Genomic DNA, 24,666 nt, shown 5'->3' with positions numbered 1-24,666 from the left:
GGCCGCCCGCCTCGAACGACTATCCAAGCAACGTTACGATAACCCGTGGCGCTACCATAGGGTATACCCGATTCGTCCAGCTGGGTCGGAAGCACAGACGAATAGGGTCGACTAGACTAGTGCTACTACGGCCCTCTCTTGAAAAATTGAACTCTCATCGACACTCTTTCTACGTATTCGATCGCCAAGATCGCGAGACTTCGCAAAAACCAGAACCCTACTCGCCGATTTGATTATAAACGATACGTAAATACAGAGAGCATACAGAGGGCGTAGCATGCGGAAGTGCACATACACGTGACCTGTCAGAATTTTTCCCACATGACAGTCTCCGGTGCGCGCGAACTCCATAAGTGCTTCTGATTGGCCAACCGAGTTCAGCGGCCATATTAAAACGGATTTGCATTACATTGCAAGGATTACAACGTCGACAGCTAGCTATCAGTAAACACACCCACGTCAAACTCCAAGCTGTGCGTAGTTACAGAGCTTTTCATCGTAATTCTGGTGCTTTTCTGTGGGAACAATGTCAGGTACGTAACTTTGCCGTTTCGGTATCTATACCAGCCATTTCATGACTGAAATATACTTCTAGCATGTCTAGCGGAGCCACAGATCCGTTCTGACAGCAGAAGCTGGAGACCGGCTGAGTTCAACTTCTCTATGTTTGAAGTTCTAACTTGAGCAGTCTTGTCTTATCGCATGACTCGTGTCAGTATGTGTACACGTCTTTTCACACAGCAGCTGACTGCCTATCATTTCAGCATTCTCTATTCTTAGCGACCCAGTCTTCTTTCGAATTTTAAACTGCAGTCTCGACTTGGCACGGAATGGAGTTTGGACCTGCGGGTGGTTCATAACAGTTTCAAGTCATACAGCATTTACCACTCTGGTGACGTATTGTACATACCATTGCCATGTAGTAACAGTTGTAATGGCAATACGGAACTTACAGTTACCACTAGTCTATATATTAAGAATAGTCTGTGTAACGTCTATGACGTCTGTAAGTAAAAGCCGTGAACGTGTTTCGTGCAGTTACCAAGAGATTCCGAGCCTGTTCTCGTCGAGTCGTTGGCAACACATCAAAATAGCTTTGAGCATATGTACACCACACACGTCACTGGGGACTTCCCTTTGCCTCAGGCAAGTCCATGATACATCATCGACGACTCTTACTTGACTCCCGAATCTCAGAGTGCATTCAGGTGAAATAAAGAATATTTGAATCACAATAGACTGTTGTTTTTGCATCCCATACTAAATGTAATTGTGCCACAACAATCCATCTGAGTTTCTAACACCACAGTCTGTCTTGTGATGAGAAACATTTAAGTAACCGTAGATAATTATGTGTCCTGAACGTAACCACAGCAAGGTTTGATTCTGTTACCGATGTCCAATGACGCGTATGACATTGCGTAAATAACGTAACTTATAGTTTTGAGGTCCAATTAACGTTAATGAGAGTGCCTCCTGAATCGATATAATAATCCCTGATCATTGAGAGCTCGAGAGGGACTGTGCCCTGACTAAAGCAGAGCACTCTGAGCAGAAAAAATAGTAATTATATGTACTTTAATCATAGTAATTGTTTTTATGGTACCTGTAAATGATGAATTTCCAGCAAAATGTTATCAAAGGGAGGTGATGGGGTGTGGCTGCTGCCTACATCACTTGACAGAGTGCTGTAATTTTTCCACCAAAATTTAGTGCAACATTTTACCTTTTTTTTTTTTTTGGCAAATTTTTGGTAATCTTTTTGATAATTTTGGACCAAAGGGACATCAAATTTCAGTCTTTTATCAAAATTTTGTCTAAACTCTGACAAAAATTGACCGGTGCACATTTCATAAATGCAACAAAAAACTGACTTTGGCACTCAAAGCGTTAATAGCTGCAGGGATAGGTATTTCCTATTATGAGCCTACAGTAGATAATTGTTGGAAATTGCAGTGGATTATCCCTGTCCTACTACAATAGTTATAGTGTATTTTTGCAATTTTGTAACCCTTTCTATCATTCATAAAAACTCATCTTCTTTTATTGCAGGTGAGCCACCACCTAGGCCAGAACCGCCTGTTGTCGGCAAAGTTACCCATCACAATATTGAACTGTACTGGGATAAGGCAGCCGAGGGGCCGAGAAGGAAAGAGGATGGGAGGGTCAGGTACACTGTACAAGAGGAGGAGAGGACCGGAGGCTGGGGTAATGTGTACACGTAAGTTTGATCATATTGCAAATCAGTGTATTGGTTTTTTTTTCGCAGGGATGTACATATATCCTTTAACCCACAGATTAGCAAAGGTTTTTAATGTCCAAGAATATTTACAATACCAAGAATCCTGTGCGTAAAAAATGATGAATTATGAACACTGTAAGGTATTTGTATTACAAGCCAACTTTTTGCGGCAGTTTCAGCCTAGTTACAGGCATGATGACGCCAGTGACGCAAGAAAAATTTATCTCAAAATACCACAGCTGTCTTGACTTGACTAGAGTGTTTCCGTTGTGTCCATCCTCAGTAAGGAAATTAAATTATTATACCTCGATGTATAGTAGGTGTGCCACAATTGATTTCCAGAAAACATTTTAATATGCAGCAACTTTGTCATTCTAGGAATGCAAGCTACAACCTTTTACCCATCAGATATTACAAAATATATTCAAACAGCTGTTGAAAGGTGTGCCATACACTTCACTATGCAAGCTATGTCACATAAGAGGTAGAAAAGATGGAATGATGTTAAAATCATCCACCTGTTACAAATTTCTGTTCTTTTCGTACACCCTTTAATAAAGGGTGTGAGATGCTGACGGTGGCATATTTCCAAGTTATCTCAGATAGGTAATGGTCACATCATTGATATTTTCATATATCGGAGATAGCCTTTTATCAAAGTTTGTGAGATTACAGAAACAAAGCAAACATGCTATCTCACTTTGGTGCATTATTCACAATTAGGAAAGCTGTGACTGCAATGATTGATAGGGGTTTTTCAATCTTACCCGACATTATCTAATGTCAATGATTTTCCTCTGCTACAAAAATCTTTTGATCTGGTAGTAGGTGTCTCAGCATGATCACAAGTCACTAATGGTTACTCAGAATGGCTCATCATATCATATTGTTAAAATGCTCTTGTAATACTCCTTGCTTTGTAATACTGTGTCGTAAAGAAAGTGAGAACAGGTTTCAACCGTTTTCACCACAATGGTTTGACCCAACGCCACTATTTTTAATGGCGGGTGTGGACCTGTATACAGAAAAATAGGGATGCAAATGTTTAAGCATTATACGGTGTACTTATACAGTGCAGGTGGTTTTTCATTGATAGTGGTCACTGGTACATTTATAATTGACTGTACATTGGTTGGCACAGATATGTTGGGTCAAGTGGTCCACAAAGTACATGTATCACTATTAATACATGTATGGGGAGCTTCTGGTGACCAAGAGATAGTGCTATGCCCCTTAGGAAAATGTGAAATTGCAATACGGTCAAGTAACCCACAGTCTGAAGGATGGATTCATTCATACACAGTGGCTGTTGATGTCATTGAACTCAGTGTCACTCATTCTGTGACAGGAGGACAAGTTACTGTTGCCTATGAAAGCAAGAATGTTTTTCTTGCAGTTGAAGAGATACTGAAACCTGTCTGCCAACAAATTCAATTGATGTGTTCCTGTTTTTTTTTTTGCTTGTAGCAGGTGGAAGACTCAAACATACTCAAAATCTGAAAATTAGGTGTTTATTGTGTTTTTCATGCAAATATGCCTGAGTAGGTGTGTTGACATTATCACCCTTTAGAAAGCCATTTATTGGGTTTGAATGAAATTTAAAGTTTGTCAGGTCAAGCCATCTTAAAGCGCTTTTACAATTATATGTATGCCTTGAGAGCTCTTAAATGTGTCAGTTTAGTTTGACGTCATTAGCAATAATATTGGAGGTGGACAAGAATGTCAGTGTAGAACTCGAGAAGAGAGTCCAATTGGGCAATTCTTATTTCTATCATTTCAAGTGAATTTATTTTTAAAGGCGAAATTCAATAGAGACAACAGATTAGTTTGCGTGTGAATTCAGCAGATACTGGAAACGATTGGAAAACGTGGACAGACAGTGATTTCAGCATAAAGTATATATTTTCTGTGCATGGAAAGACAGGTTTGAATGGATGTCCAATATTGTAAAAGAGTTGTCCAAATAGTGCTAGGATAGGAGACCTGCTTGAACTGAACTCTAATTACGGTGGACTCCTCACTTGAGAAGCAAGGAGTCAAGCTTGGCTCCTTTGATTCTGTCACTCATGGTAGTGCAAATGGAAGGCAGCTACAAGTGGACAAATTGCAAAAACCGATTTGAAATCAATCTTCTTTTGCAGTGTCACTGCTCTCCCTACAAAGGTTTCATTGTGAGGTGTATTCTATGTAGATCTTGCAAAAAATTACCCTTTTCACCTGTTAAGTACGGGGTCACCAGTCCAATTTCTGTCAGTAATAAACACTTGCTGGACCATCTTGATTTTTTTAGAATTCAGAAAACAGAAGAAAATAAAGTAACTGTATGTATTGAAAATCAGGATAATCATGTCAGCCAACTTTCATTTATATTAGTCAAAGTGAAATAAATCCAGAAATTCATTTTAGATTTCATTTGATTTACCCTTTGAGCGCTGTAATTTTTTCCCGCCAAAGTTTTAATGCAACATTTTACCAATTTTTGTGAATTTCTCTTTGATGATTTTTAAAATTTCAGACCAAATGGACATCATATTTCATTGGCTATACTGTTTTATTAAAATTTTGGGAAAAATCTGAAAAAAATTTACTGGGATACATTCTATAAAGTCAACAAAAATTGACTGTGGCGCTCAAAGGGTCAATAGATTACAGCAGCAGCTTCACTTATGGAAGTTACTGAAGAATGCTATTCAAACCCTGCTACTGTATCATTACAGATGTTTGCCACCAATTCTTTCATACATCATAATATGTCAGTGTTCACAATGCACCTAGGCTGAGATGACCGAAAGAGGTGACCCATTTTCCCCGTAATGTGTTATGGCAGCGCTTTCTTTCTCTTTTACCTTTTGTTGACACACAACAAACCCCTGTTTACAGTCTCTAAACCACTTCTAAAATAGAAGTTAGAGAATGAGTGCTGGTACTTGTAATCAGAAAAAAATAGTTTTCAAAAGAGACATTAGCCATTGTGACTTATAGCATAAGTGCATGTACACAGGTTAATAACAATAATAAAGAAGATTTATAAAGCGTCCAATCTCCATTAGCTCTAGGCACTGTACAGTAGTTGAAGAAAGTACTGTTGTATATTTTTTTATGCTGCAATCTTTTTGTCGTCAGGAATAGTATGATATCTTGACTGCATTAATATTAAACAAGCAAAATTGTAGAGGTGGATGCTTATGTAACATTCTGCCAACCCCTAACCCCCTAAAAAAAGCAAAACACAAAAAAATTATCTGCTCATTCTTATCACAGCACTTGTCCTTTTATTAGGCTATTAGAATGTGTTACTGGTCGTGAGATTTGATTTATTAAAACTGTAGAACTGTAATTTCTGTTTTATTGGTACAAAATAGTTATCGATATCAGCTATTGAGAAACTCTGGCCTTTAACTCAAATCAGTTGAAGAAAATTAAAGATCTATCATATCTTAAATGACTTACCCTTGCCATGATCAATAAACCTAGAAGAATGAAACATGCGAGCAATTAATGATCCATTCTTTTGATGTTTGAAATTTACATCTCAACAGCAATTGATTATTTGAAATGTGTCATTAATGTTTTAAATTAAATTATCATGGCCCAGGAAATGAACCTTGGAGTAAGATCTGTTTGGGTCACTTTGTGATCATACAATACCATTGTTTGTTTCGTCAAGCAGATTAATATGTGACCTTGCCAAAGGTTAAATCAAAATTACGAAATTTATCCAGAGTTCTGTGGTGCACTGCAATTTTCTCAATGCTAGCATTGTTCAAGTTCCCCTCTCACCACCCTTTGCCCCTGCAAAAAAGTTTAAGTAAACATTGTTTGAGACGTGTACAGTACAGAAATTTATCAAAAAATCGATGCATTTTCCTCACAGATATCTATAGCATTGTATTTTTTTTAAAATTGGTCATACTCCAGGATTTAGTATCAGATTGTAGATTACATAGACTACATTTGCCAGTGGATATCACTCTGAACTGAAATATACCTGATATTGAAAAGTGCGATGTCGCAAGTTCAGCTTTCTGTCAAGTCACAGTCCATCCATGTGTGGAGAGACTGTGGCAGAGTATATAAATGAATTGTAGTGCTATACCAGTAAATGGTGCTAAAAGTTGGATGCACAATATCCTATTTCATGAGAAGATGATTCTTCTAATACTTCTGAAAGCAAAGCACAAGTTGTCGGAACACAGATAAAAGGAAATGTTTGTCTCTGTGACATGCAGGTACACGTATTTTACATTTAAGAATCAAAGAATTCGGCCTATTAATTGTGGTAAAATGTAATTGTTGTGTGCTCTTGCATAAAGTGGTTTTCAAAGAAATCTTTCACTTATCTTTGTGCTTCGGAGACATGATGTCCGACTGGACTCACCAAGGCAACAGTCATAAACTCTCTTTCCACCTTTTCTTTCATCTTGTAACACCAAACACAGACCCGTTGTTTGTTTGTTCTCACACCACAATAGCGCAGGTATTGGTGGTATTGTGTCTGGTCAGGGCTAACCTGATTTGGCATGAACTACCGGTACATTGATAGTTAAAAGAGACAGCGTTGGAACGGTTGACGGCACTGGTTGTACCTCTTTGTCACTTCCAATAGACTCTGCTCTGGTACAGGAGACCAATTTAAAGTCACTGATGTGCTACAAGACCCCATAAAACTTCAAGTGTGGAAAGTTCATAGGTACTATTGTGCTGCGATCAGACAGTGACTGTGAGAGGTACACTGCCATTGTGCTGAGTTTAATGCTATGTGCATTTGTGGCATTGCAGCAGCATTGGAACTCATATCACATGACAAAATCAAACTTGAAATGATATTTGTGTATGAAGTCTGAGCTAGTCATGGTACCCAGTGCGGTCATATTGCACATCTCATAATGCAGTCTCCAACTGGGGACCTCATTCACCACTTTCTTGTCACTTGTAATCACTTTTTTGTCAATTGTAATATGTTACTGAAGTCTGATATGAATTTAAATTTGTCCTTGCAGAGGAGTTCTGTTAGCTCATTGAATCAGTCTGCATCTTGAAATGTGTTCACATCAGCCATACACCAAAAGATAATCATGTGCCACATGTTATGTGAAAAAATTCATTGATAAAGAAATCAAATATGTACATTGTATGTCAGAGCGTATTACGGTAGTTGAGATGATATGCCAGCAGTCAATGTGTGTTACACACCAACTTATATAATGATGACAGTGATGATGATGATGATTATGATAGTGGTGATGATGATGATGATGATGATGATGCAGTGTTCTCCCTGAATAAGGTAACAGGGGCGTGGCGCCCTCTTGTAAATTCCGAGCGCCCCCTTGCCAGAAATGAAAAAGATTTATTTTTTTGAAAAATAAAACAATAAAATGTACGGGGAAAAAAAGTTGACAGTGATTTACAAGCAAAATGCGAGCGTGAGCGTCGATCCTGCAGACTGCAAACGTAATTCTCATCGATCTTGCAAATCTCGCGAGTTTGTGATGTCATCCGAGATCATAAGCCCATGTGCAACTCATCGAAGGCAGCCATATTTGCATGGCTCAGTCCGTAACGTTACGTTAGCCACGGTCCCTCCATAGGGACCGTGCATTAGGTAACCGACTTAGTTGAGTAAACATGGCAAGGAGCTTGAGGGTAACCAAGGACAGCAGAGTACACTGAAGTTTTTATAGGAGGTTAGAATTTCGTTTGTGTATTCTTTCCAAAAGCAAAACAACCTAATTTTAGGCTCGGTCGGACTTGTATCAGGATGAGAACACGTGAGTGTTATGGTGATAATTTTGCCATCGATGAATAAATGTATGTCTCTAGACTCGCTATGTTTTCGTTTGTAATAAAAGTTATGGAACACTGTTTCAGATCTCTTTTCCTTTGAGTTTTTTGTACGAAAAAATCTGAAAAAATGCTCCCCAAACCTAAGTGTTATGGTGATAATTTTGACATCGATGAATAAATGTATGTCTCTCGCTACGTTCGTTTCCAAAAAATGAAATCTTCATAATTGAAATCAGTGAACTGTAATAAAAGTTATGGTACACTGTCTCAGATCTCCTTTCCTTTGAGTTTTTTATACGAAAAAAATCTGAAAAATACTCCCCAAGTGCCACCAAATGACACCATTTTAATCGCTGTTTTTCAAAAGCTCCAACGGCAGGAGGGGGGACACCCCCTTCCTGACCTCCCCCCGCGACCGCTGACGCGGCCGCTTGTGGTGCTTCGCACCACGTCTTCGCCATCTTCTCAAAAAATCCTGAGGAGAACACTGTGATGATAATGATGATGATGAAGACGATGATGATATGATGATGATGATGATGACGATGGTGATGATGTAGGGATGATGATGATGATGATGATATTGATGATGATTACTATGACAACAACAAGGATGATAATGATAACACTACCATTGCTACTACTACTTTTTGTCAAAAACATTTATATTTTCAATATCCACAAAATTTCATCAAAGTGCCTTGCATAAAATTAACGTATAGATAAAATTATTCTGGAAAAGACGTCAAAATACAACTCTTCATTGTGATGGTATGATAAATTTTAATATGAACACATTCAGACTAGAAAAAATATCGTGTACACAACAGCAAGATCACCATACATGTATTCTGTCATTTCAATCATGCTGTACAATGCTTCAGTAGATGTTTAATAAAAGTGATTGCCTTGGATAATTTGGACGTAATTGAGTCTTTTGTGATGTCAGAGATAATTAAAGAAATTTTGCAATTTAATTTCCCTGATTACCAGGCAAAATTCCTTTTTTATTTTCTAATAGTATTTGACCTCGTTTATTTATTTATCTGTTTATTCATTCCCCATACCATGGTGATGCACTTTTTTCTGCTTTCATTTTCCAATACAGTTTGACATTGTTTAGTTATTTATCTGTTTATTGATTCATTTGCTTGTCTCTTCATTTATTTATTTATTTATTTGCAAAAATAACATCAAAGTTTGACGTTGATCACAGTGGCAGACTAGATACAAAATACAGCATCACATTAGCGTTGTAATGCCAACAAAAGTTTAGAAGTTTCTTGAGTCACCGATAATGACACTGTCCATCATAACATTGGTAGTAACAAACAATTGTCATAATTCTTGTATATAAAATCATGCTTTAGTTTTTTACTGAAATGATAAATGGTATTAAACGCCATTTTTTTATCAGCCTTGTCAGATTTACGAACTATAGGATGATACAAAATACTACAAGTTAATTTTCTATGAAGGCAGACTGATATATGATGGCATTTGGAGTCACTGAAGTAGGATGTGTTGTATAGATTGTGGTTGCAAGTTTGATGATGCCTGTTTCAGCTATGCTAAAGTACTGAGAAAAAAAACCAGAAGCATGCTATCAAACTGTTGCCATGGTGACTGCACACCCGACACATATTTGCCAATCGATGCAATAATGTTGTGTGGTTTCCTAACTGCCCAGGCTATGACACTATGATTGCCTAATAACGGCACCAATACTTTCTATCACTGCAAATAAGTGTACACTTATTCATCACAGGAAATTATCTACTGGGTGTAATTCACAGCAATCTTGCCTCACACATTAACCTGGCCACTGCATTTCCTTGTGCAGTTGTTTCCAGTGAAACGATTCCCCAGACAGGAATGGCATAGCTAATTAGCGTGATGAGAGAACAATGGTTGTATTCTATGTCAACTGTGTCTTTCAGCTTGCTTTCCATACTATTCTTGCATTTCCAAGCTGTGGTAGATACCCTTGCAAGTCTTTGTACAAGTACATGCACATGTGTGTCTGGATTTTTAAAAGCATAATTATTCAGTGATCAAAGAGTTCATTTTTCAACAGACACAAACATCAAAATACTGGAGTCCAATTATCAGTGCCAAATTCAACACTTTCTAGCCCATTCTCCACAATGTACTATAGGGTAGTTCCCATGTGGGTTGGTTGGATGTGTCTACAGAGTAGAATGTAGATGAAATAGTGAGAAGTTATTAGGGAAATGATGAAGATAGGGATTACTTAGCCGTTTCAGTTTCTGATATCTGACAGGCTCCCTGTCAAACACTTTATAGTCTGTTGTCAAACACTTAGTCTCATACTGAGTGGACCAACAGAATGGTTTCACACTCTTGCTACAGTACCCTGTACAGTATAACACAGACTCAGATGAAATATTTCTGGCAGCTTTGTGTTTTGAATGGAGAAATAAAGTGATATCATTCAAAGAATTGAATATTATATAGTGAGAGACAAGTAACAACATGTCTCATTTCTAGTCTCTTGCCACCGACTATTTTCCTTGGACCAGCAGAATTGACCTGCCCTGGTTTGATGTACTGTGTACATGTATGCACCAATAGATATCAGTGGAGTGCAATGGGATAGAACCAATGGATTTGATACCAGCAGTATTGTAATTATCAGACCACCTACTAGGAAATAAATGTAGCTCAACCGTGTGAATAATATCGCTGAGTTTGTAGAAATTGCAAATCATCAGAAGGGAAGTGGTGTGGTTGCCCAAGGAGAGACTATTTCATGGGTAAAATACAGTGGTTTCAGGTTTGGCAGACACAATCTCAAGTATATACCTTTCCATGTACACAAAAAGTATATGCCAATGTAATGGTACAGTAACCTTGCTTTGAGTGAAATTGAGTCTAATATCTGTTTATTCCTTTTTAATTGAATTTTTCAGCCTCCTTTAGCTTTCTGTAGCTACCTGGCAAGGCAATCAGTGACACGTAATGAGACAGAAAAACACAATTAATTTCTTGTTTAGTGTTTGGGACTGTTCACATTTGCTTCAGGACAACATTCACAGGTACAGTGAATAGGTGCAGGTACCACTTAACACAGCATTGGACCGACAAAAGTCAATTGGTAAATTCTAGTCTACTCTTGGATAAGTGTTGGACTTGGTTTTGTAATGGACGTAAAGTGTTTGCTAATACACACTCGGCTTGTCCATCTTGTGAAGCTGAAAGGTGCAAAAATGTTGAGCCTTTTCAAATTCTTTGAAAAAGTTGTTAACAATGGATATGACCATTAGATTGCCATAGTAATTTACGTATTGAACATGATGTACTGTACATGTTTAGAGATTAATATTTCCCAAATATAACTTCTCGGTGTTCTGATAGTAGATAAAAGTTTTGAAATATATATCTGATACTGTGGTCTGCTATATATCAGAGATGCAGACTGCAGTGCGATAAACCCAACTTTTATGGGCTACACCATATGGTGAGAATTCTGTATTGTTGCCGATAGACAGACTCCCAAATTTTGGTCACACAAGCCCTCACTCTGAGTATTTGAGTGGTCAAAATATTATTTAAACTTGACAAAGCAGAGGATGATCCCAAACTGAGCACTCGCAAATGCTCCGTTGTAAGTTATTTTGCAAGTGTTTTAAACTATTTCTGTACCACATACCACATTCCAGAGAATGGTCGTACTAATTCAGTCGCAAAGCAGATATTTAAACTTTTGCTGGTTCACTAAATCAATGAAACTAAATAAAAACAACCCCTTTTTTCAGACAAGAAACTTTGGATCCCCTACACGTAGCAAAATTTCAAATCACAGGAGAAAACAGTTCATCCTGAAATCAAAATCAAAGTGGCCATTAATCTCTCTTCAAATCAAAATCATTGATATTTATAACAAGACAGTGAACAATTCCGTATAAATGTTTCTTTTTAATTTGCAAGAGAATTTCATCTACAGGAAAAGTAAGATTTTGAGAACTTTTTGGGAACTTCTGTGGCCTGAAGCAATAGAAGTTTGTCAGCAAAATATATTTTTATCCCAACTCAAATAGGAATGTCAGTTGAAGCATCAATAAAAGTTGTAAAAGTTCCCCCTAGTAACAAATTAGCAAAAGTGGTTGTATAGTGGTTGTTTGCATACATGTAGTGTATTCCACAGAAAGATACAGATATGTTTGATTGTTCACTCGCCTCAGAGTGTTGGACCACACCTTTCAACATCACATGCACAGATGCTACAGCAGAATATCTCAAACAGTGGAAGTCATTCCGTTGACACACCCCACTCAGATGTTAACCTGTGTGTTATTACTAAGTGTCATGTATTGGGCATACAGATACCCAGTCCGTGGGCTAGAGGGGGTCTACGTGCACCCCCCCCCACAGGATAACAAACCTGTATTTTTCAGAACCCTTGGGATCCCTAGAATACGAAATGGAATTTTAACAGGAAAAATATAGGGACGCAATAGCTGTTATGGTCATGTTTTGAAGGGTACCGCAAAATCACGATTTTCCAAGCCAAATGCATTTTCGTCAAATCTGTCTTCTTGTAAGTCATGTGCTGAGCTCATTTTTTAACATAACCTCACTTGTTTGGTATCATTATAAAGGGAATTTATTCCTCTTTAAGATGACATATTGCATTATGCAATATCTTCTACAGTTTTTGTCAAATATAACCAAAACTTACCCCTTACCCCAAAATTTAACATTGCAAATTACAGTAAAACTCAAATTCTACCAATTTTTAGCTGGGCATAATAAAATATGCATTGCTTTGTCTGAAATCTGTTTTATTTGATACAGGGACATGTAAGAAATATGAAATAGACTTTTAACAGAAAAAATATTGGGAATCTACAGCTGTAACAGTCATATTTTGAAGGGTACCGCAAAATAACAGTGTTGCAGATTTGCATGCATTTTTGTTAAAACTGTCTTCCTATAAGTTATCTGCTGAGCTTGTTTTTGGATATAACCTGGCTTGTTAGGTATCATTAGAAAGATAATTTACTAATCTTTAAAATGACATATTGTAACATGCAATATCGTGTGTAGTTTTCATGATATGTAACCAAAACTTACCCCATACCCCAAAGTTTACATTGAAAATTTCAGTCATAGCTAAAACCAAATTCTACCATTTTTTAGCTTGACACAAAAAATCTGGCCGTTTTTGCTATGAAATCTATTTTATTTGGTACAGAGACATGTCAGAAATATGAAATAGACTTTTAACAGAAAAAATATTGGGAATCTACAGCTGTAACAGTCATATTTTGAAGGGTACCGCAAAGTAACAGTGTTGCAGATTTGCATGCATTTTTGTTTAATTTGTCTTCCTATAAGTTATCTGCTGAGCTAGTTTTTGAATATAACCTGGCTTGTTAGGTATCATTAGAAAGATAATTTACTAATGTTTAGAATGACATATTGTAACATGCAATATCGTGTGTAGTTTTCATGATATGTAACCAAAACTTACCCCATACCCCAAAGTTTACATTGAAAATTTCAGTCATAGCTAAAACCAAATTCTACCATTTTTTTAGCTTGACACAAAAAAATATGGCCGTTTTTGCTATGAAATCTATTTTATTTGGTACAGAGATATATCAGAAACATGAAATAGACTTTTAACAGAAAAAATATTGGGAATCTACAGCTGTAACAGTCATATGTTGAAGGGTACCGCAAAATCATAGTGTAGCAGATTTGCATGCATTTTTGTTTAATTTGTCTTCCTATAAGTTATCTGCTGAGCTTGTTTTTGGATATAACCTGGCTTGTTAGGTATCATAAAAAAGCTAATTAACTAATCTTTAGAATGACATATTGTAACATGCAATATCGTGTGTAGTTTTCATGATATATAAGCAAAACTTACCCCATACCCCAAAGTTTACATTGAAAATTTCAGTCATAGCTAAAACCAAATTCTACCATTTTTTTACCTAGACATATAACATCTGGCCATTTTTGCTATTAAATATATTTTATTTGGTACAGAAACATGTCAGAAATATGAAATAGACTTTTAACAGAAAGAATATTGGTATTCTATGGCTGTAACAGGCATAATCTGTGGAGTACTGCAAAATCACAGCAGTGCAGACTCATATGTGCTTTTGTTAACTTTGTCCCATTGTAGGTCTTCTGCTGCGCTTATTTTATTACATAACCATGTTTATTTGGTATCATTAAAAAGCTAATTTACTACTGTTCTAAATGACATATTGTTATATGCCATGTCTGATATAATTTTCATGGAATATGACGAAAACTTACCCCATACCACAAAGTTTATATCGAAAATTACTTTCGTAGCTATCGTCAAATTCTACCAATTTTCTAGCTAGACATAACAAATAAGGCAATACTTTATATGAAATCTTTTTATTTGGTACTGAGGAATGTCAGAAATATGAAATAGACTTTTAACAGAAAATATATTGGGACTCTACAGCTGTAACAGTCATATTTTGAAGGGTCTCGCAAAATCACAGTATTGCCAACTCGCTTGCTTTTTTGTTAAATGTGTCTTCTTATAAGTCATCTGCTGAGCTTGATTTTTGACATAACCTGGCTTGTTAGGTATCAATAGAAAGGTAATTTACTAGTCTTTAAAATGACATATCGTAATATGCAATGTCTTGTTTAGGTTTCATGAAATAGGACCAAAACTTACCCCATACCGAAGGTTTACACAGCAAATTACTGCAAATCTGAAACTGCAAATCTGAAACTCTACCTTTTTTTCAATTTATTAACTTTATATACCAAAGGCAATGCTTGTATGCAATCTATGAAATCTGTGATTTTGTTAAAAAAGTATGTCACAAATATGAAACTAACTTTTAACAGGAACATAATATGATTTTGTAGCCTTTTGGATCATATTTGGAAGGGTACCCAGGTATCAGGGCAAATTTGCCGAAACACATACATTTGCAATATATGGGTTCCCCCTCCAAAAATGATCCAAATGGCTACTAAATTGTATCATCTTCCCGTTATAAGTTAATTTTATACTTGTGACATACTTTTGTAACAAATAAATCAGATTTTAAACAAGAATTGCCTTTTGTATTATGTGCAGCAAAAATGGTAGAATTTAAGAGAAGCCGTAATTTGCGATTTGAACTTTTTGGGTATGGGGTAAAGTTTGACCATATTCCAGGAAAACTATGAATGACATTGTATATGACAATATGTCATCTTAAAGAAAAATAAATTGCCCTACTAATGATACCTCACAAGCCAGGTTGTGTCACAAAATAAGTTCAGCAGATGACTTACAAGAAGAAGAATTTAACAAAAAAGGTGCCAGTTTGCGGTACTGCGATTTTGCATTTCCCTTCAAAATATGGCTGTTACAACCATACAGTCCAAATATTTTTTTCTGTTAAAAGTCTATTTCACATTTCTGACATGACCCAGTACCATATACAACAGATTTAATACCGAAACAGAGCTATTTTTATCATGTCTAGCTAAAAATTCACGGAATTTGATCACGTTATCTATGACAGTACTTTCAATATAAACCTTGGGGTATGGGGTACGTTTTGGTCATATTCCATGAAAAATATACAAGATATTGCCTGTTACAATATGTCATTGTAAAGAATATTCAATTACCTTTTCAATGATACTAAACAAACCCAGTTATAATCAATAACAAGCTTAGTAGACGACTTATAAGATGACAGATTTAACAAAAACGCATACGAATCAGGAATACTGAGATTTTTGAGATTTTTTAAAAATACAGCTGTTACAGCTATAGAATCCTAATATTTTTTCTGTTAAAAGTTCATTTCATATTTCTGATATGGCAAAATACAAAATAAAACAGATTTCATACAAAAAATTGTCTAATTTTTTATGTCTGCGTAAAAAATTGCTTGAATTTGACAGTAGCTATGACAGTAGTTTTCGATGTAAATTTTGGGGTATGGGGTAAGTTTTGGACATATTTCATAAAAATCTGTACAAGATATTGCATGTTACAATATGTCATTTTAAAGACTAGTAAATAATCTTACTAATGATACCTAACAACTTACATTATATTCTATAAGAAGCTCAGCAGATGACTTAAAAGACGATAGATTCAACAAAAATGCTCACAAGTCAGGAATACTGAGATTTTCCTGTACCCTTCAAAATCTGACTGTTACAGCTGTAGATTCCCAATATTTTTTCTGTTAAAAGTCTATTTCATATTTCTGATATGTTCCTGTACCAAATAAAATAGATTTCATAGCAAAAACGGCCATATTTTTTGTGTCAAGCTAAAAAAATGGTAGAATTTGGTTTTAGCTATGACTGCATTTTTCAATGTAAACTTAGGGGTATGGGGTAAGTTTTTGTTATATATCATAAAAACTACAGAAGGTATTGCATGTTACAATATGTCATTCTAAACATTAGTAAATTATCTTTCTAATGATACCTAACAAGCCAGGTTATATCCAAAAACAAGCTCAGCAGATAACTTATAGGAAGACAAATTAAACAAAAATGCATGCAAATCTGCAACACTGTTACTTTGCGGTACCCTTCAAAATATGACTGTTACAGCTGTAGATTCCCAATATTTTTTCTGTTAAAAGTCTATTTCATATTCATGACATGTCCCTGTACCAAATAAAATAGATTTCATAGCAAAAACGGCCAGATTTTCTGTGTCAAGCTAAAAAAATGGTAGAATTTGGTTTTAGCTATGACTGAAATTTTCAATGTAAACTTTGGGGTATGGGGTAAGTTTTGGTTACATATCATGAAAACTACACACGATATTGCATGTTACAATATATCATTTCAAAGATTAGTAAATTATCTTTCTAATGATACCTAACAAGCCAGGTTATATCAGAAAACAAGCTCAGCAAATAACTTATAAGAAGACAGTTTTAACAAAAATGCATGCAAATCAGCAACACTGTTATTTTGCGGTACCCTTCAAAAATGACTGTTACAGCTGTAGATTCCCAATATTTTTTCTGTTAAAAGTCTATTTCATATTTCTGACATGTTCCTGTACCAAATAAAACAGATTTCATAGCAAAAACGGCCAGATTTTTTGTGTCAAGCTAAAAAAATGGTAGAATTTGGTTTTAGCTATGACTGAAATTTTCAATGTAAACTTTGGGGTATGGGGTAAGTTTTGGTTACATATCATGAAAACTACACACGATATTGCATGTTACAATATGTCATTCTAAACATTAGTAAATTATCTTTCTAATGATACCTAACAAGCCAGGTTATATCAGAAAACAAGCTCAGCAGATAACTTATAAGAAGACAGTTTTAACAAAAATGCATGCAAATCAGCAACACTGTTATTTTGCGGTACCCTTCAAAAATGACTGTTACAGCTGTAGATTCCCAATATTTTTTCTGTTAAAAGTCTATTTCATATTTCTGACATGTTCCTGTACCAAATAAAACAGATTTCATAGCAAAAACGGCCAGATTTTTTGTGTCAAGCTAAAAAAATGGTAGAATTTGGTTTTAGCTATGACTGAAATTTTCAATGTAAACTTTGGGGTATGGGGTAAGTTTTGGTTACATATCATGAAAACTACACACGATATTGCATGTTACAATATGTCATTCTAAACATTAGTAAATTATCTTTCTAATGATACCTAACAAGCCAGGTTATATTCAAAAACTAGCTCAGCAGATAACTTATAGGAAGACAAATTAAACAAAAATGCATGCAAATCTGCAACACTGTTACTTTGCGGTACCCTTCAAAATATGACTGTTACAGCTGTAGATTCCCAATATGTTTTCTGTTAAAAGTCTATTTCATATTCATGATATGTCTCTGTACCAAATAAAATAGATTTCATAGCAAAAACGGCCAGATTTTTTGTGTCAAGCTAAAAAAATGGTATAATTTGGTTTTAGCTATGACTGAAATTTTCAATGTAAACTTTGGGGTATGGGGTAAGTTTTGGTTACATATCATGAAAACTACACACGATATTGCATGTTACAATATATCATTTCAAAGATTAGTAAATTATCTTTCTAATGATACCTAACAAGCCAGGTTATATCCAAAAAACAAGCTCAGCAGATAACTTATAGGAAGACAGTTTTAACAAAAATGCATGCAAATCTGCAACACTGTTATTTTGCGGTACCCTTCAAAATATGACTGTTACAGCTGTAGATTCCCAATATTTTTTCTGTTAAAAGTCTATTTCATATTTCTGACATGTCCCTGTATCAAATAAAAAAGATTTCAGACAAAGCAATGCATATTTTATTATGCCCAGCTAAAAAATTGGTAGAATTTGAGTTTTACTGTAATTTGCAATGTTAAATTTTGGGGTAAGGGGTAAGTTTTGGTTATATTTGACAAAAACTGTAGAAGATATTGCATAATGCAATATGTCATCTTAAAGAGGAATAAATTCCCTTTATAATGATACCAAACAAGTGAGGTTATGTTAAAAAATGAGCTCAGCACATGACTTACAAGAAGACAGATTTGACGAAAATGCATTTGGCTTGGAAAATCATGATTTTGCGGTACCCTTCAAAACATGACCATAACAGCTATTGCGTCCCTATATTTTTCCTGTTAAAATTCCATTTCGTATTCTAGGGATCCCAAGGGTTCTGAAAAATACAGGTTTGTTATCCTGTGGGGGGTGGTGCACGTAGACCCCCTCTAGCCCACGGACTAACCATTTGTCATTATACAGGTGTGCCTGGTGTCTGTATAGTCTATTGTTTCGCTGTGCTCATCAGACATCGCACAAACAGGTACTTTTTTCATTTGCTCGGGCACAAGGGGTCACTGATTTTGACAGTCTTAATACTGCATCCAAGCAACAGTTGCCCAATTGGAATGGCCTATAACCCTCTTGTCGACTTATTAGTGTACCAGCCTGCGTAGTTACCATAGTTACCGAGACGAAATTAGACCTAATGTGAAGAGAACGTGAGAGAACAAAGGATTGACACTTATCACCGAGTAGAAACTTGGGTGTTTTATGGCGCACTTGACATGACAATCTGACCTCTGTGTCGACAAAAAGTCAAGGTGATTGTCTATTGTTCAGTGGCTTCAACTACCAAATGGAAAGTCCTTCTTGAGTTAATCTGCTTTGTCATTTCAAACTCACATCCACCTTTATCGCTCCCCTGTGAACTTAATGTTTATTGGGTGGCCTTGAAGTTGCTACTGCAAGTTTAACCCTTTGAGTGCAAAAGTCAATTTTTGTTGTCCTTTTAAAATATACCTCTGTCAATTTTTGCCAAAATTGCGATAAAAAACTGTGGCTAATGAAAAATGTGTTCATTTGGTTTAAAATTATCAGAAAAATTACAGAAAGTTCATAAAAATTGGTAAAATGTTGCACTAAAATTTTGATGGGAAAAAATACAGCACTCAAAGGGTTAAGAAAAATCATTTGGCAACTGTATATATGTGCATCCATACTGGTAGGAATACAATGATGTCAGTATTAGCACAGTAACTTAAAAGTAGAACCTGCCTTGGGGACAGATATTTGGACTCTCAAATTTTTACAATTCACATCTGATCTACCACTTCTGGGTGCTCATTTTGAAGCTTTTGGAGTAAGGAAAATGTTCAATATCTTAGTTTTTTTGAAAATCAAAAATTTTATTTTTCCCCGTAGAATTAACACAAAGATGACGGCCATTTTGAATTTCAAAATGAAATATTGGTAAATGTTAGGTATTTTGTTTCTCTAGTGCCAAACTTTGTGCAGTGACCCTAGATATTTATCTATGATTTGTGAAGAGAATGGTTGAAAGCTTCATTTGGGAAAGTTTGAACAAAAGTTTTAAGACTTTCACTTTTGAGGCACATACTACCTTAAGACATCCACCCTTGTTACATTCCAAATTGAACAGGTGGGTTATAAATACAGTGATAGGTAAACTAATTAAACTGTACTGAAAGCTTCTTAGCAGACTCCAGTGCAAGTTTCAATCTCTCCCGTTGCTACCACCACTGCTAGACTGTAATGGACATCATTATGTACATGTGGGCACGAGAGATGACAGAACAAGTCCTCATTAATCAAGTGTGGGTTTTTTTACCAAATTACCATTTATCAAAGACCTACACTCACCTGTTTTATATGTAGTTTTATGACATGATTCAGAATGTTAAATGAAGTTTTCCTTAACAGGTAGATGCTAAATTTCACGTCTCCTTTTGCAATGCGGAATGAAAAAACTGTTATTAGGTAAACTTTTGCAGATTTGTTTGGTTTTTGTGTGGGTGTCAGAGAGCTTCTATACAGGCAGTACTTGTTTCCGCCGTCTATAGTGCTACTTGATTAGTGGTAACCAAGTAAGTTGACGTGCATCTCATGGCAGCTCATTTCAGTGAAGAAAAAAAAAACCTGCAAAAGATTGTGCAAAGTCTCGTGTTACTCAGAAGACAAAGCACAACAACTACATTAAACTGTCTGTTCAGCTGTGGAAAAATAATGAACTATGGAGAGAACTCAAACCTTTGAAGAAAAATAAAACTGAATGTGCGTCACCGTCATCAGTAAACAGACTTTTGTTCCGGGAAGCATTTGTCTTGCAACAGACGAAAAAGGGCATTTGCACTGTGTGTAAACATCAGAAGTACATGAAAAAGATTCATTGAATGCGTTCTCCATTGCAAACATGTAATTTCCCCCAACTGAACAAGCAATTTGTCACCATTGTCAGGTAAAATTGGTTGAAGTTATTATGAAATGGCCGATGTTAAGATCATCTCAAGCATGAAGGTCACTGTTGAAAATTTCCTGAATTTATGAGGTACACCACAGTCCATCAAATTATTATCTAGGTTACAAGAAAAATATTGAACCACTCACACACACACACACACACACACACATATATATATAATATATATATATATATATATATATATATATATATATATATATATATATATATATATATATATATATATATATATATATATATATATATATATATATATATATATATATATATATATATACTAGTATATAAAGCTGATATATAAAGTACTACATTAGAAGTACATGTATGAGCTTTTGGTTAGCTGCGTTTCTCTACAGCCAGTCATCACATTTGTATGTAGGACTTTGTAATATTCCATTGACTGCCCAGTTTCTTTGCATACAGTATGGGAGTCCATCTCACAACTTGGTTTTCAAAGCATTCAATTAACTACACAGTCTTTTCTTTGATAATGTTGCCAGCATTGGAGCAGAAGAATAACAACCATCATGCACATTAAAATGTTGGCTCGACCAATTGGTTTTTATGATTCAGTGGAGTTATCGGAGGAGAACAACAGAACCATTCTTGTTCGGAAAAGAGTAATTAAATTAGAAAGATGATATTTGCCGAAACAATTTGTCTTGTTCATGATGATGCTGGTTATGGTATGTCAGTAAAAACAAATGACATTATTACCAAGCCAAAAGTAAAGATCCTATGTCAACTCAACTGCCCAGTTCAGACAAATATCTGCATATTTCTATGTCTTTCACCGTGAAATATTATAACGCACCAATGACATTTTGCCTGGTAATGACTTTCAAAACACAGGGAGCAATCTCATTTAGATGTGTCCCTGTGGAATTAAAAACTTCATTTTGCTGCAATGTTTGGCCTTTCAGGTATGTAGAATAACCTTTGTGCAGTGAAACAATGACAACATGCATTTACATGTCGATTTCCCTCAAGGATGTGACGGATGGATGGTCTAGTTTATTAGATTCTGAAAAATGTACATGAGATTGTATATCAGAGATAGCTGTGTTGGTGTTAATTTATTTGCAAAGTATTAAAGACAGCATCTTCCATTTAAACCTTAGCTAAGAGATATTTGAAGCTCCTGTTGTTGGTTGAGTGTAAATTAATGAACAGCATTTCAGTGTCGGTAGTATTTCGGGAATTATTCTTCCCCCTTACTGATTAAAGAAAATGCCATGACCTTCGATAAACTGTCCTTGTATTATTAGCAAGCATGAATAAAAATGTGAAATAAAAATGAAATACACGACCCCCCCCCCCCAACAGGGAGGCAAAGTAATTAGTTTTGTATCAAAACAGGAATTCCTGTATAAACACGATTACTTTACAAAACCTCAGGCCTCAGATGTATAAAATCATGCATTCATACCTACACAATAACTTAATTCCCTATCATTGTATCGTAAGAGGGAACACACCATGTACAGTACGTGCATGATAGAGCGTCTGATGCAATTACTGTTTTTCACAGCGTGGACGTATAACTCAGGTCTTTTCCTCTGCTTTCTTCCACTAATGTACAGTAAATTTTCTGAGGGTGTTTTCTTTCACAGTGGAAGATACTTTTTCCCCCACTGGTGTTTTCAGACACAGGTGTGATAGATGCTGCAGCTGTAGGGCAGAGTTTGTAGAACATTCCCATACAGTACACACAGCGGTGTTCAAAACCTTTAACCAATGTCCAGAGAGCATTGATAGGCATACATACATGTATACATGTAATACTCTAGCATTTCAATTTTCATATCTCTTTTCAGTAAAACTTTTGACATGCAAGCTCACATTTACAATTTTACAGATAAATCTTTCTTTCCTTCCTCTGTGTACTGAAATGATTTACTTTTGAAACAAAGAATAAAAAAAAGAAAAGTTTTTCGGATGGCAAAAGATTTATGCAACACCCATTTACAGCAAGTCATAACAAACAGAGAAAGTAAAGCGGATGACAAACGCGTCGCTCAGCACCAGCACTCAGTTTGTTGTTTCACAGTCTGACTAGAAATTAGGACTTTACAGAAAGGAAAGGATTCATGTTGATATGTTATGTTGTGCTGGTACCATGGCAACAAATTACCCTACAGCAGGTGTCTATGCCATTCAGGGCATTAATAATTAATGATGATGTAGCTTGGTTTTCATTTTCCTCAACACAGACCAGGTGGGGGTGGAGCAATCAACCGAGAGAAAGAGCCACTTTTATATCAGCAGTGAGCCCACAGCAAGCAACGACTGCATGAAATTTCTCACCGTTCTGCCCTGTTTACGGTACAATGGCGGAATTGTCCGTTCAGGTATTTTTAAGCGACAAAACATGTCGTCTCTCTTCAGCGCCAGCGGACAGTTTTACGAGTTCTCTAAAATAATTATGAGAAATGGATACCCTGTGTACTTAGGGTGGTTCAGAGAAAATGACAATAAATATACAGTATTCACACTTAGTAATTTATACCGTGGAATGAATGTAACCCAACTTAGATAAAAGGGCCTGTTGTTACTTCAGGACAGTGAAACAAATGTATCCAGTATCTGTAATTTCATATATTGGACTCTTTCAGGAGATAAAGTTGATGTATACCATTGTTGAAAGTCATTTGATGTTCCCTCGCTGGGATTGACTGAAATTTTTATTTTCACACCAAATTTAGAAAAAAAATACTTTGGAACGAGAAAACAGTGGCACTTTATAACAAAAGATATGTTTAAAGCCAGTAATGTGAAAGGATGTACTTCATGATATGTACATGTACCCATGTGTAATGTACTACAACCGTGTACATTCATGTGTGCATCAAGTCTTTGTCTACTGCTAGTATCAAGTATTTTTGTGTCTGAACTAAGGTACGTGTAAGGATGTATAGGTGTGTATATATACATGTATATATACATATAATCAGTTCAGATATACCCTTGACCATTACATGTATATCATGCCGGTATTAAAATTCTTTGTGATGCTTTTATAGAGTTTCTGTTTGCATGTGAAAAAGCAGTTTGTCAATGGAAAGAAATCATTGTACATGCACATCACAAATACAAAGGCTGGCCTATGCATGTAAACACATATCCAGCTCTGCCGAATACTTGGATTCTGAATAATGTTTTGTCCACCTCTTGGTATGGTTCAGCAACACGGCACATTGCTGTGTTAATCCCCCTCAAGGTCTGAATAACGTTGTCATAACTGGGACACAACTGCCCAGAGCAGTTTTATTATGGCAATCATATCCTAATGGATTACGGAGAGCGTTTTTATTACAGTGATGATATTCTTGTGGATTAACTCTATGGACAAGAAGATATCAAAATCATAAATTTCAGTCAGCTAAAAATACATCCCAGAGTCTGATCTGGTATACATGTATGTTTGGTGTTTGTGCTTTGGTCTGTGATGTGTCTGTCAACAAGATCCAATAGACGCATTATAGTACAAGAAATTTCACCACGCTTCATTAGAACTCTTGTATTGCACAATTTATATATCCAAAGTGATCCAATTTATTCTCAAATGGAACGCTACCACCGGAGACAGTGATATTAAAGTAATCGGATATTTAATAAGCAATTTTATTTTTGAATTTGTGGGAAGTAACCTGGGATGTATTTGATTCCTGTTACATGACGTGATGTGCTTCGGAGATTGATGCGTTTTGTTTCCATGGCAACAAGAGATGTCGATGGATGTGTGTCGGTCCATCTCTGAGTCAGGTCAGGTGAACCTCCTGAAGTGAAGCACACATCAACAGGATATCGCCATGGCAACAGCACGTTCCGCTGTGCCCCCTCTTACTTCTGAGATGGGTTGAAGCATTTCA

General features: G+C 35.9%; 1 protein-coding gene across 1 annotated transcript in view; it reads left to right on the top strand.

Moving 5' to 3' along the window:
• The first annotated feature begins 397 nt into the window (after positions 1-397).
• Positions 398-24,666, top strand: part of LOC139120212 (fibronectin type 3 and ankyrin repeat domains protein 1-like) — a 41,582-nt gene continuing 17,313 nt past the window's right edge. Inside the window, exons 1-2 of the mRNA XM_070684410.1 lie at positions 398-533; positions 2,053-2,221. Coding sequence (XP_070540511.1) covers positions 527-533; positions 2,053-2,221 — 176 coding nt within the window. The 5' untranslated portion in view covers positions 398-526. The remainder of the gene's footprint in view (positions 534-2,052; positions 2,222-24,666) is intronic.

The sequence above is a fragment of the Ptychodera flava genome, chromosome 20 (genome assembly GCF_041260155.1).
Source record: "Ptychodera flava strain L36383 chromosome 20, AS_Pfla_20210202, whole genome shotgun sequence".
In the NCBI taxonomy this organism is placed as follows: domain Eukaryota; kingdom Metazoa; phylum Hemichordata; class Enteropneusta; family Ptychoderidae; genus Ptychodera; species Ptychodera flava.
The sequence above is the reverse complement of the archived record's forward strand: the minus strand, read 5'-3'. Positions and strand labels throughout refer to the sequence as shown.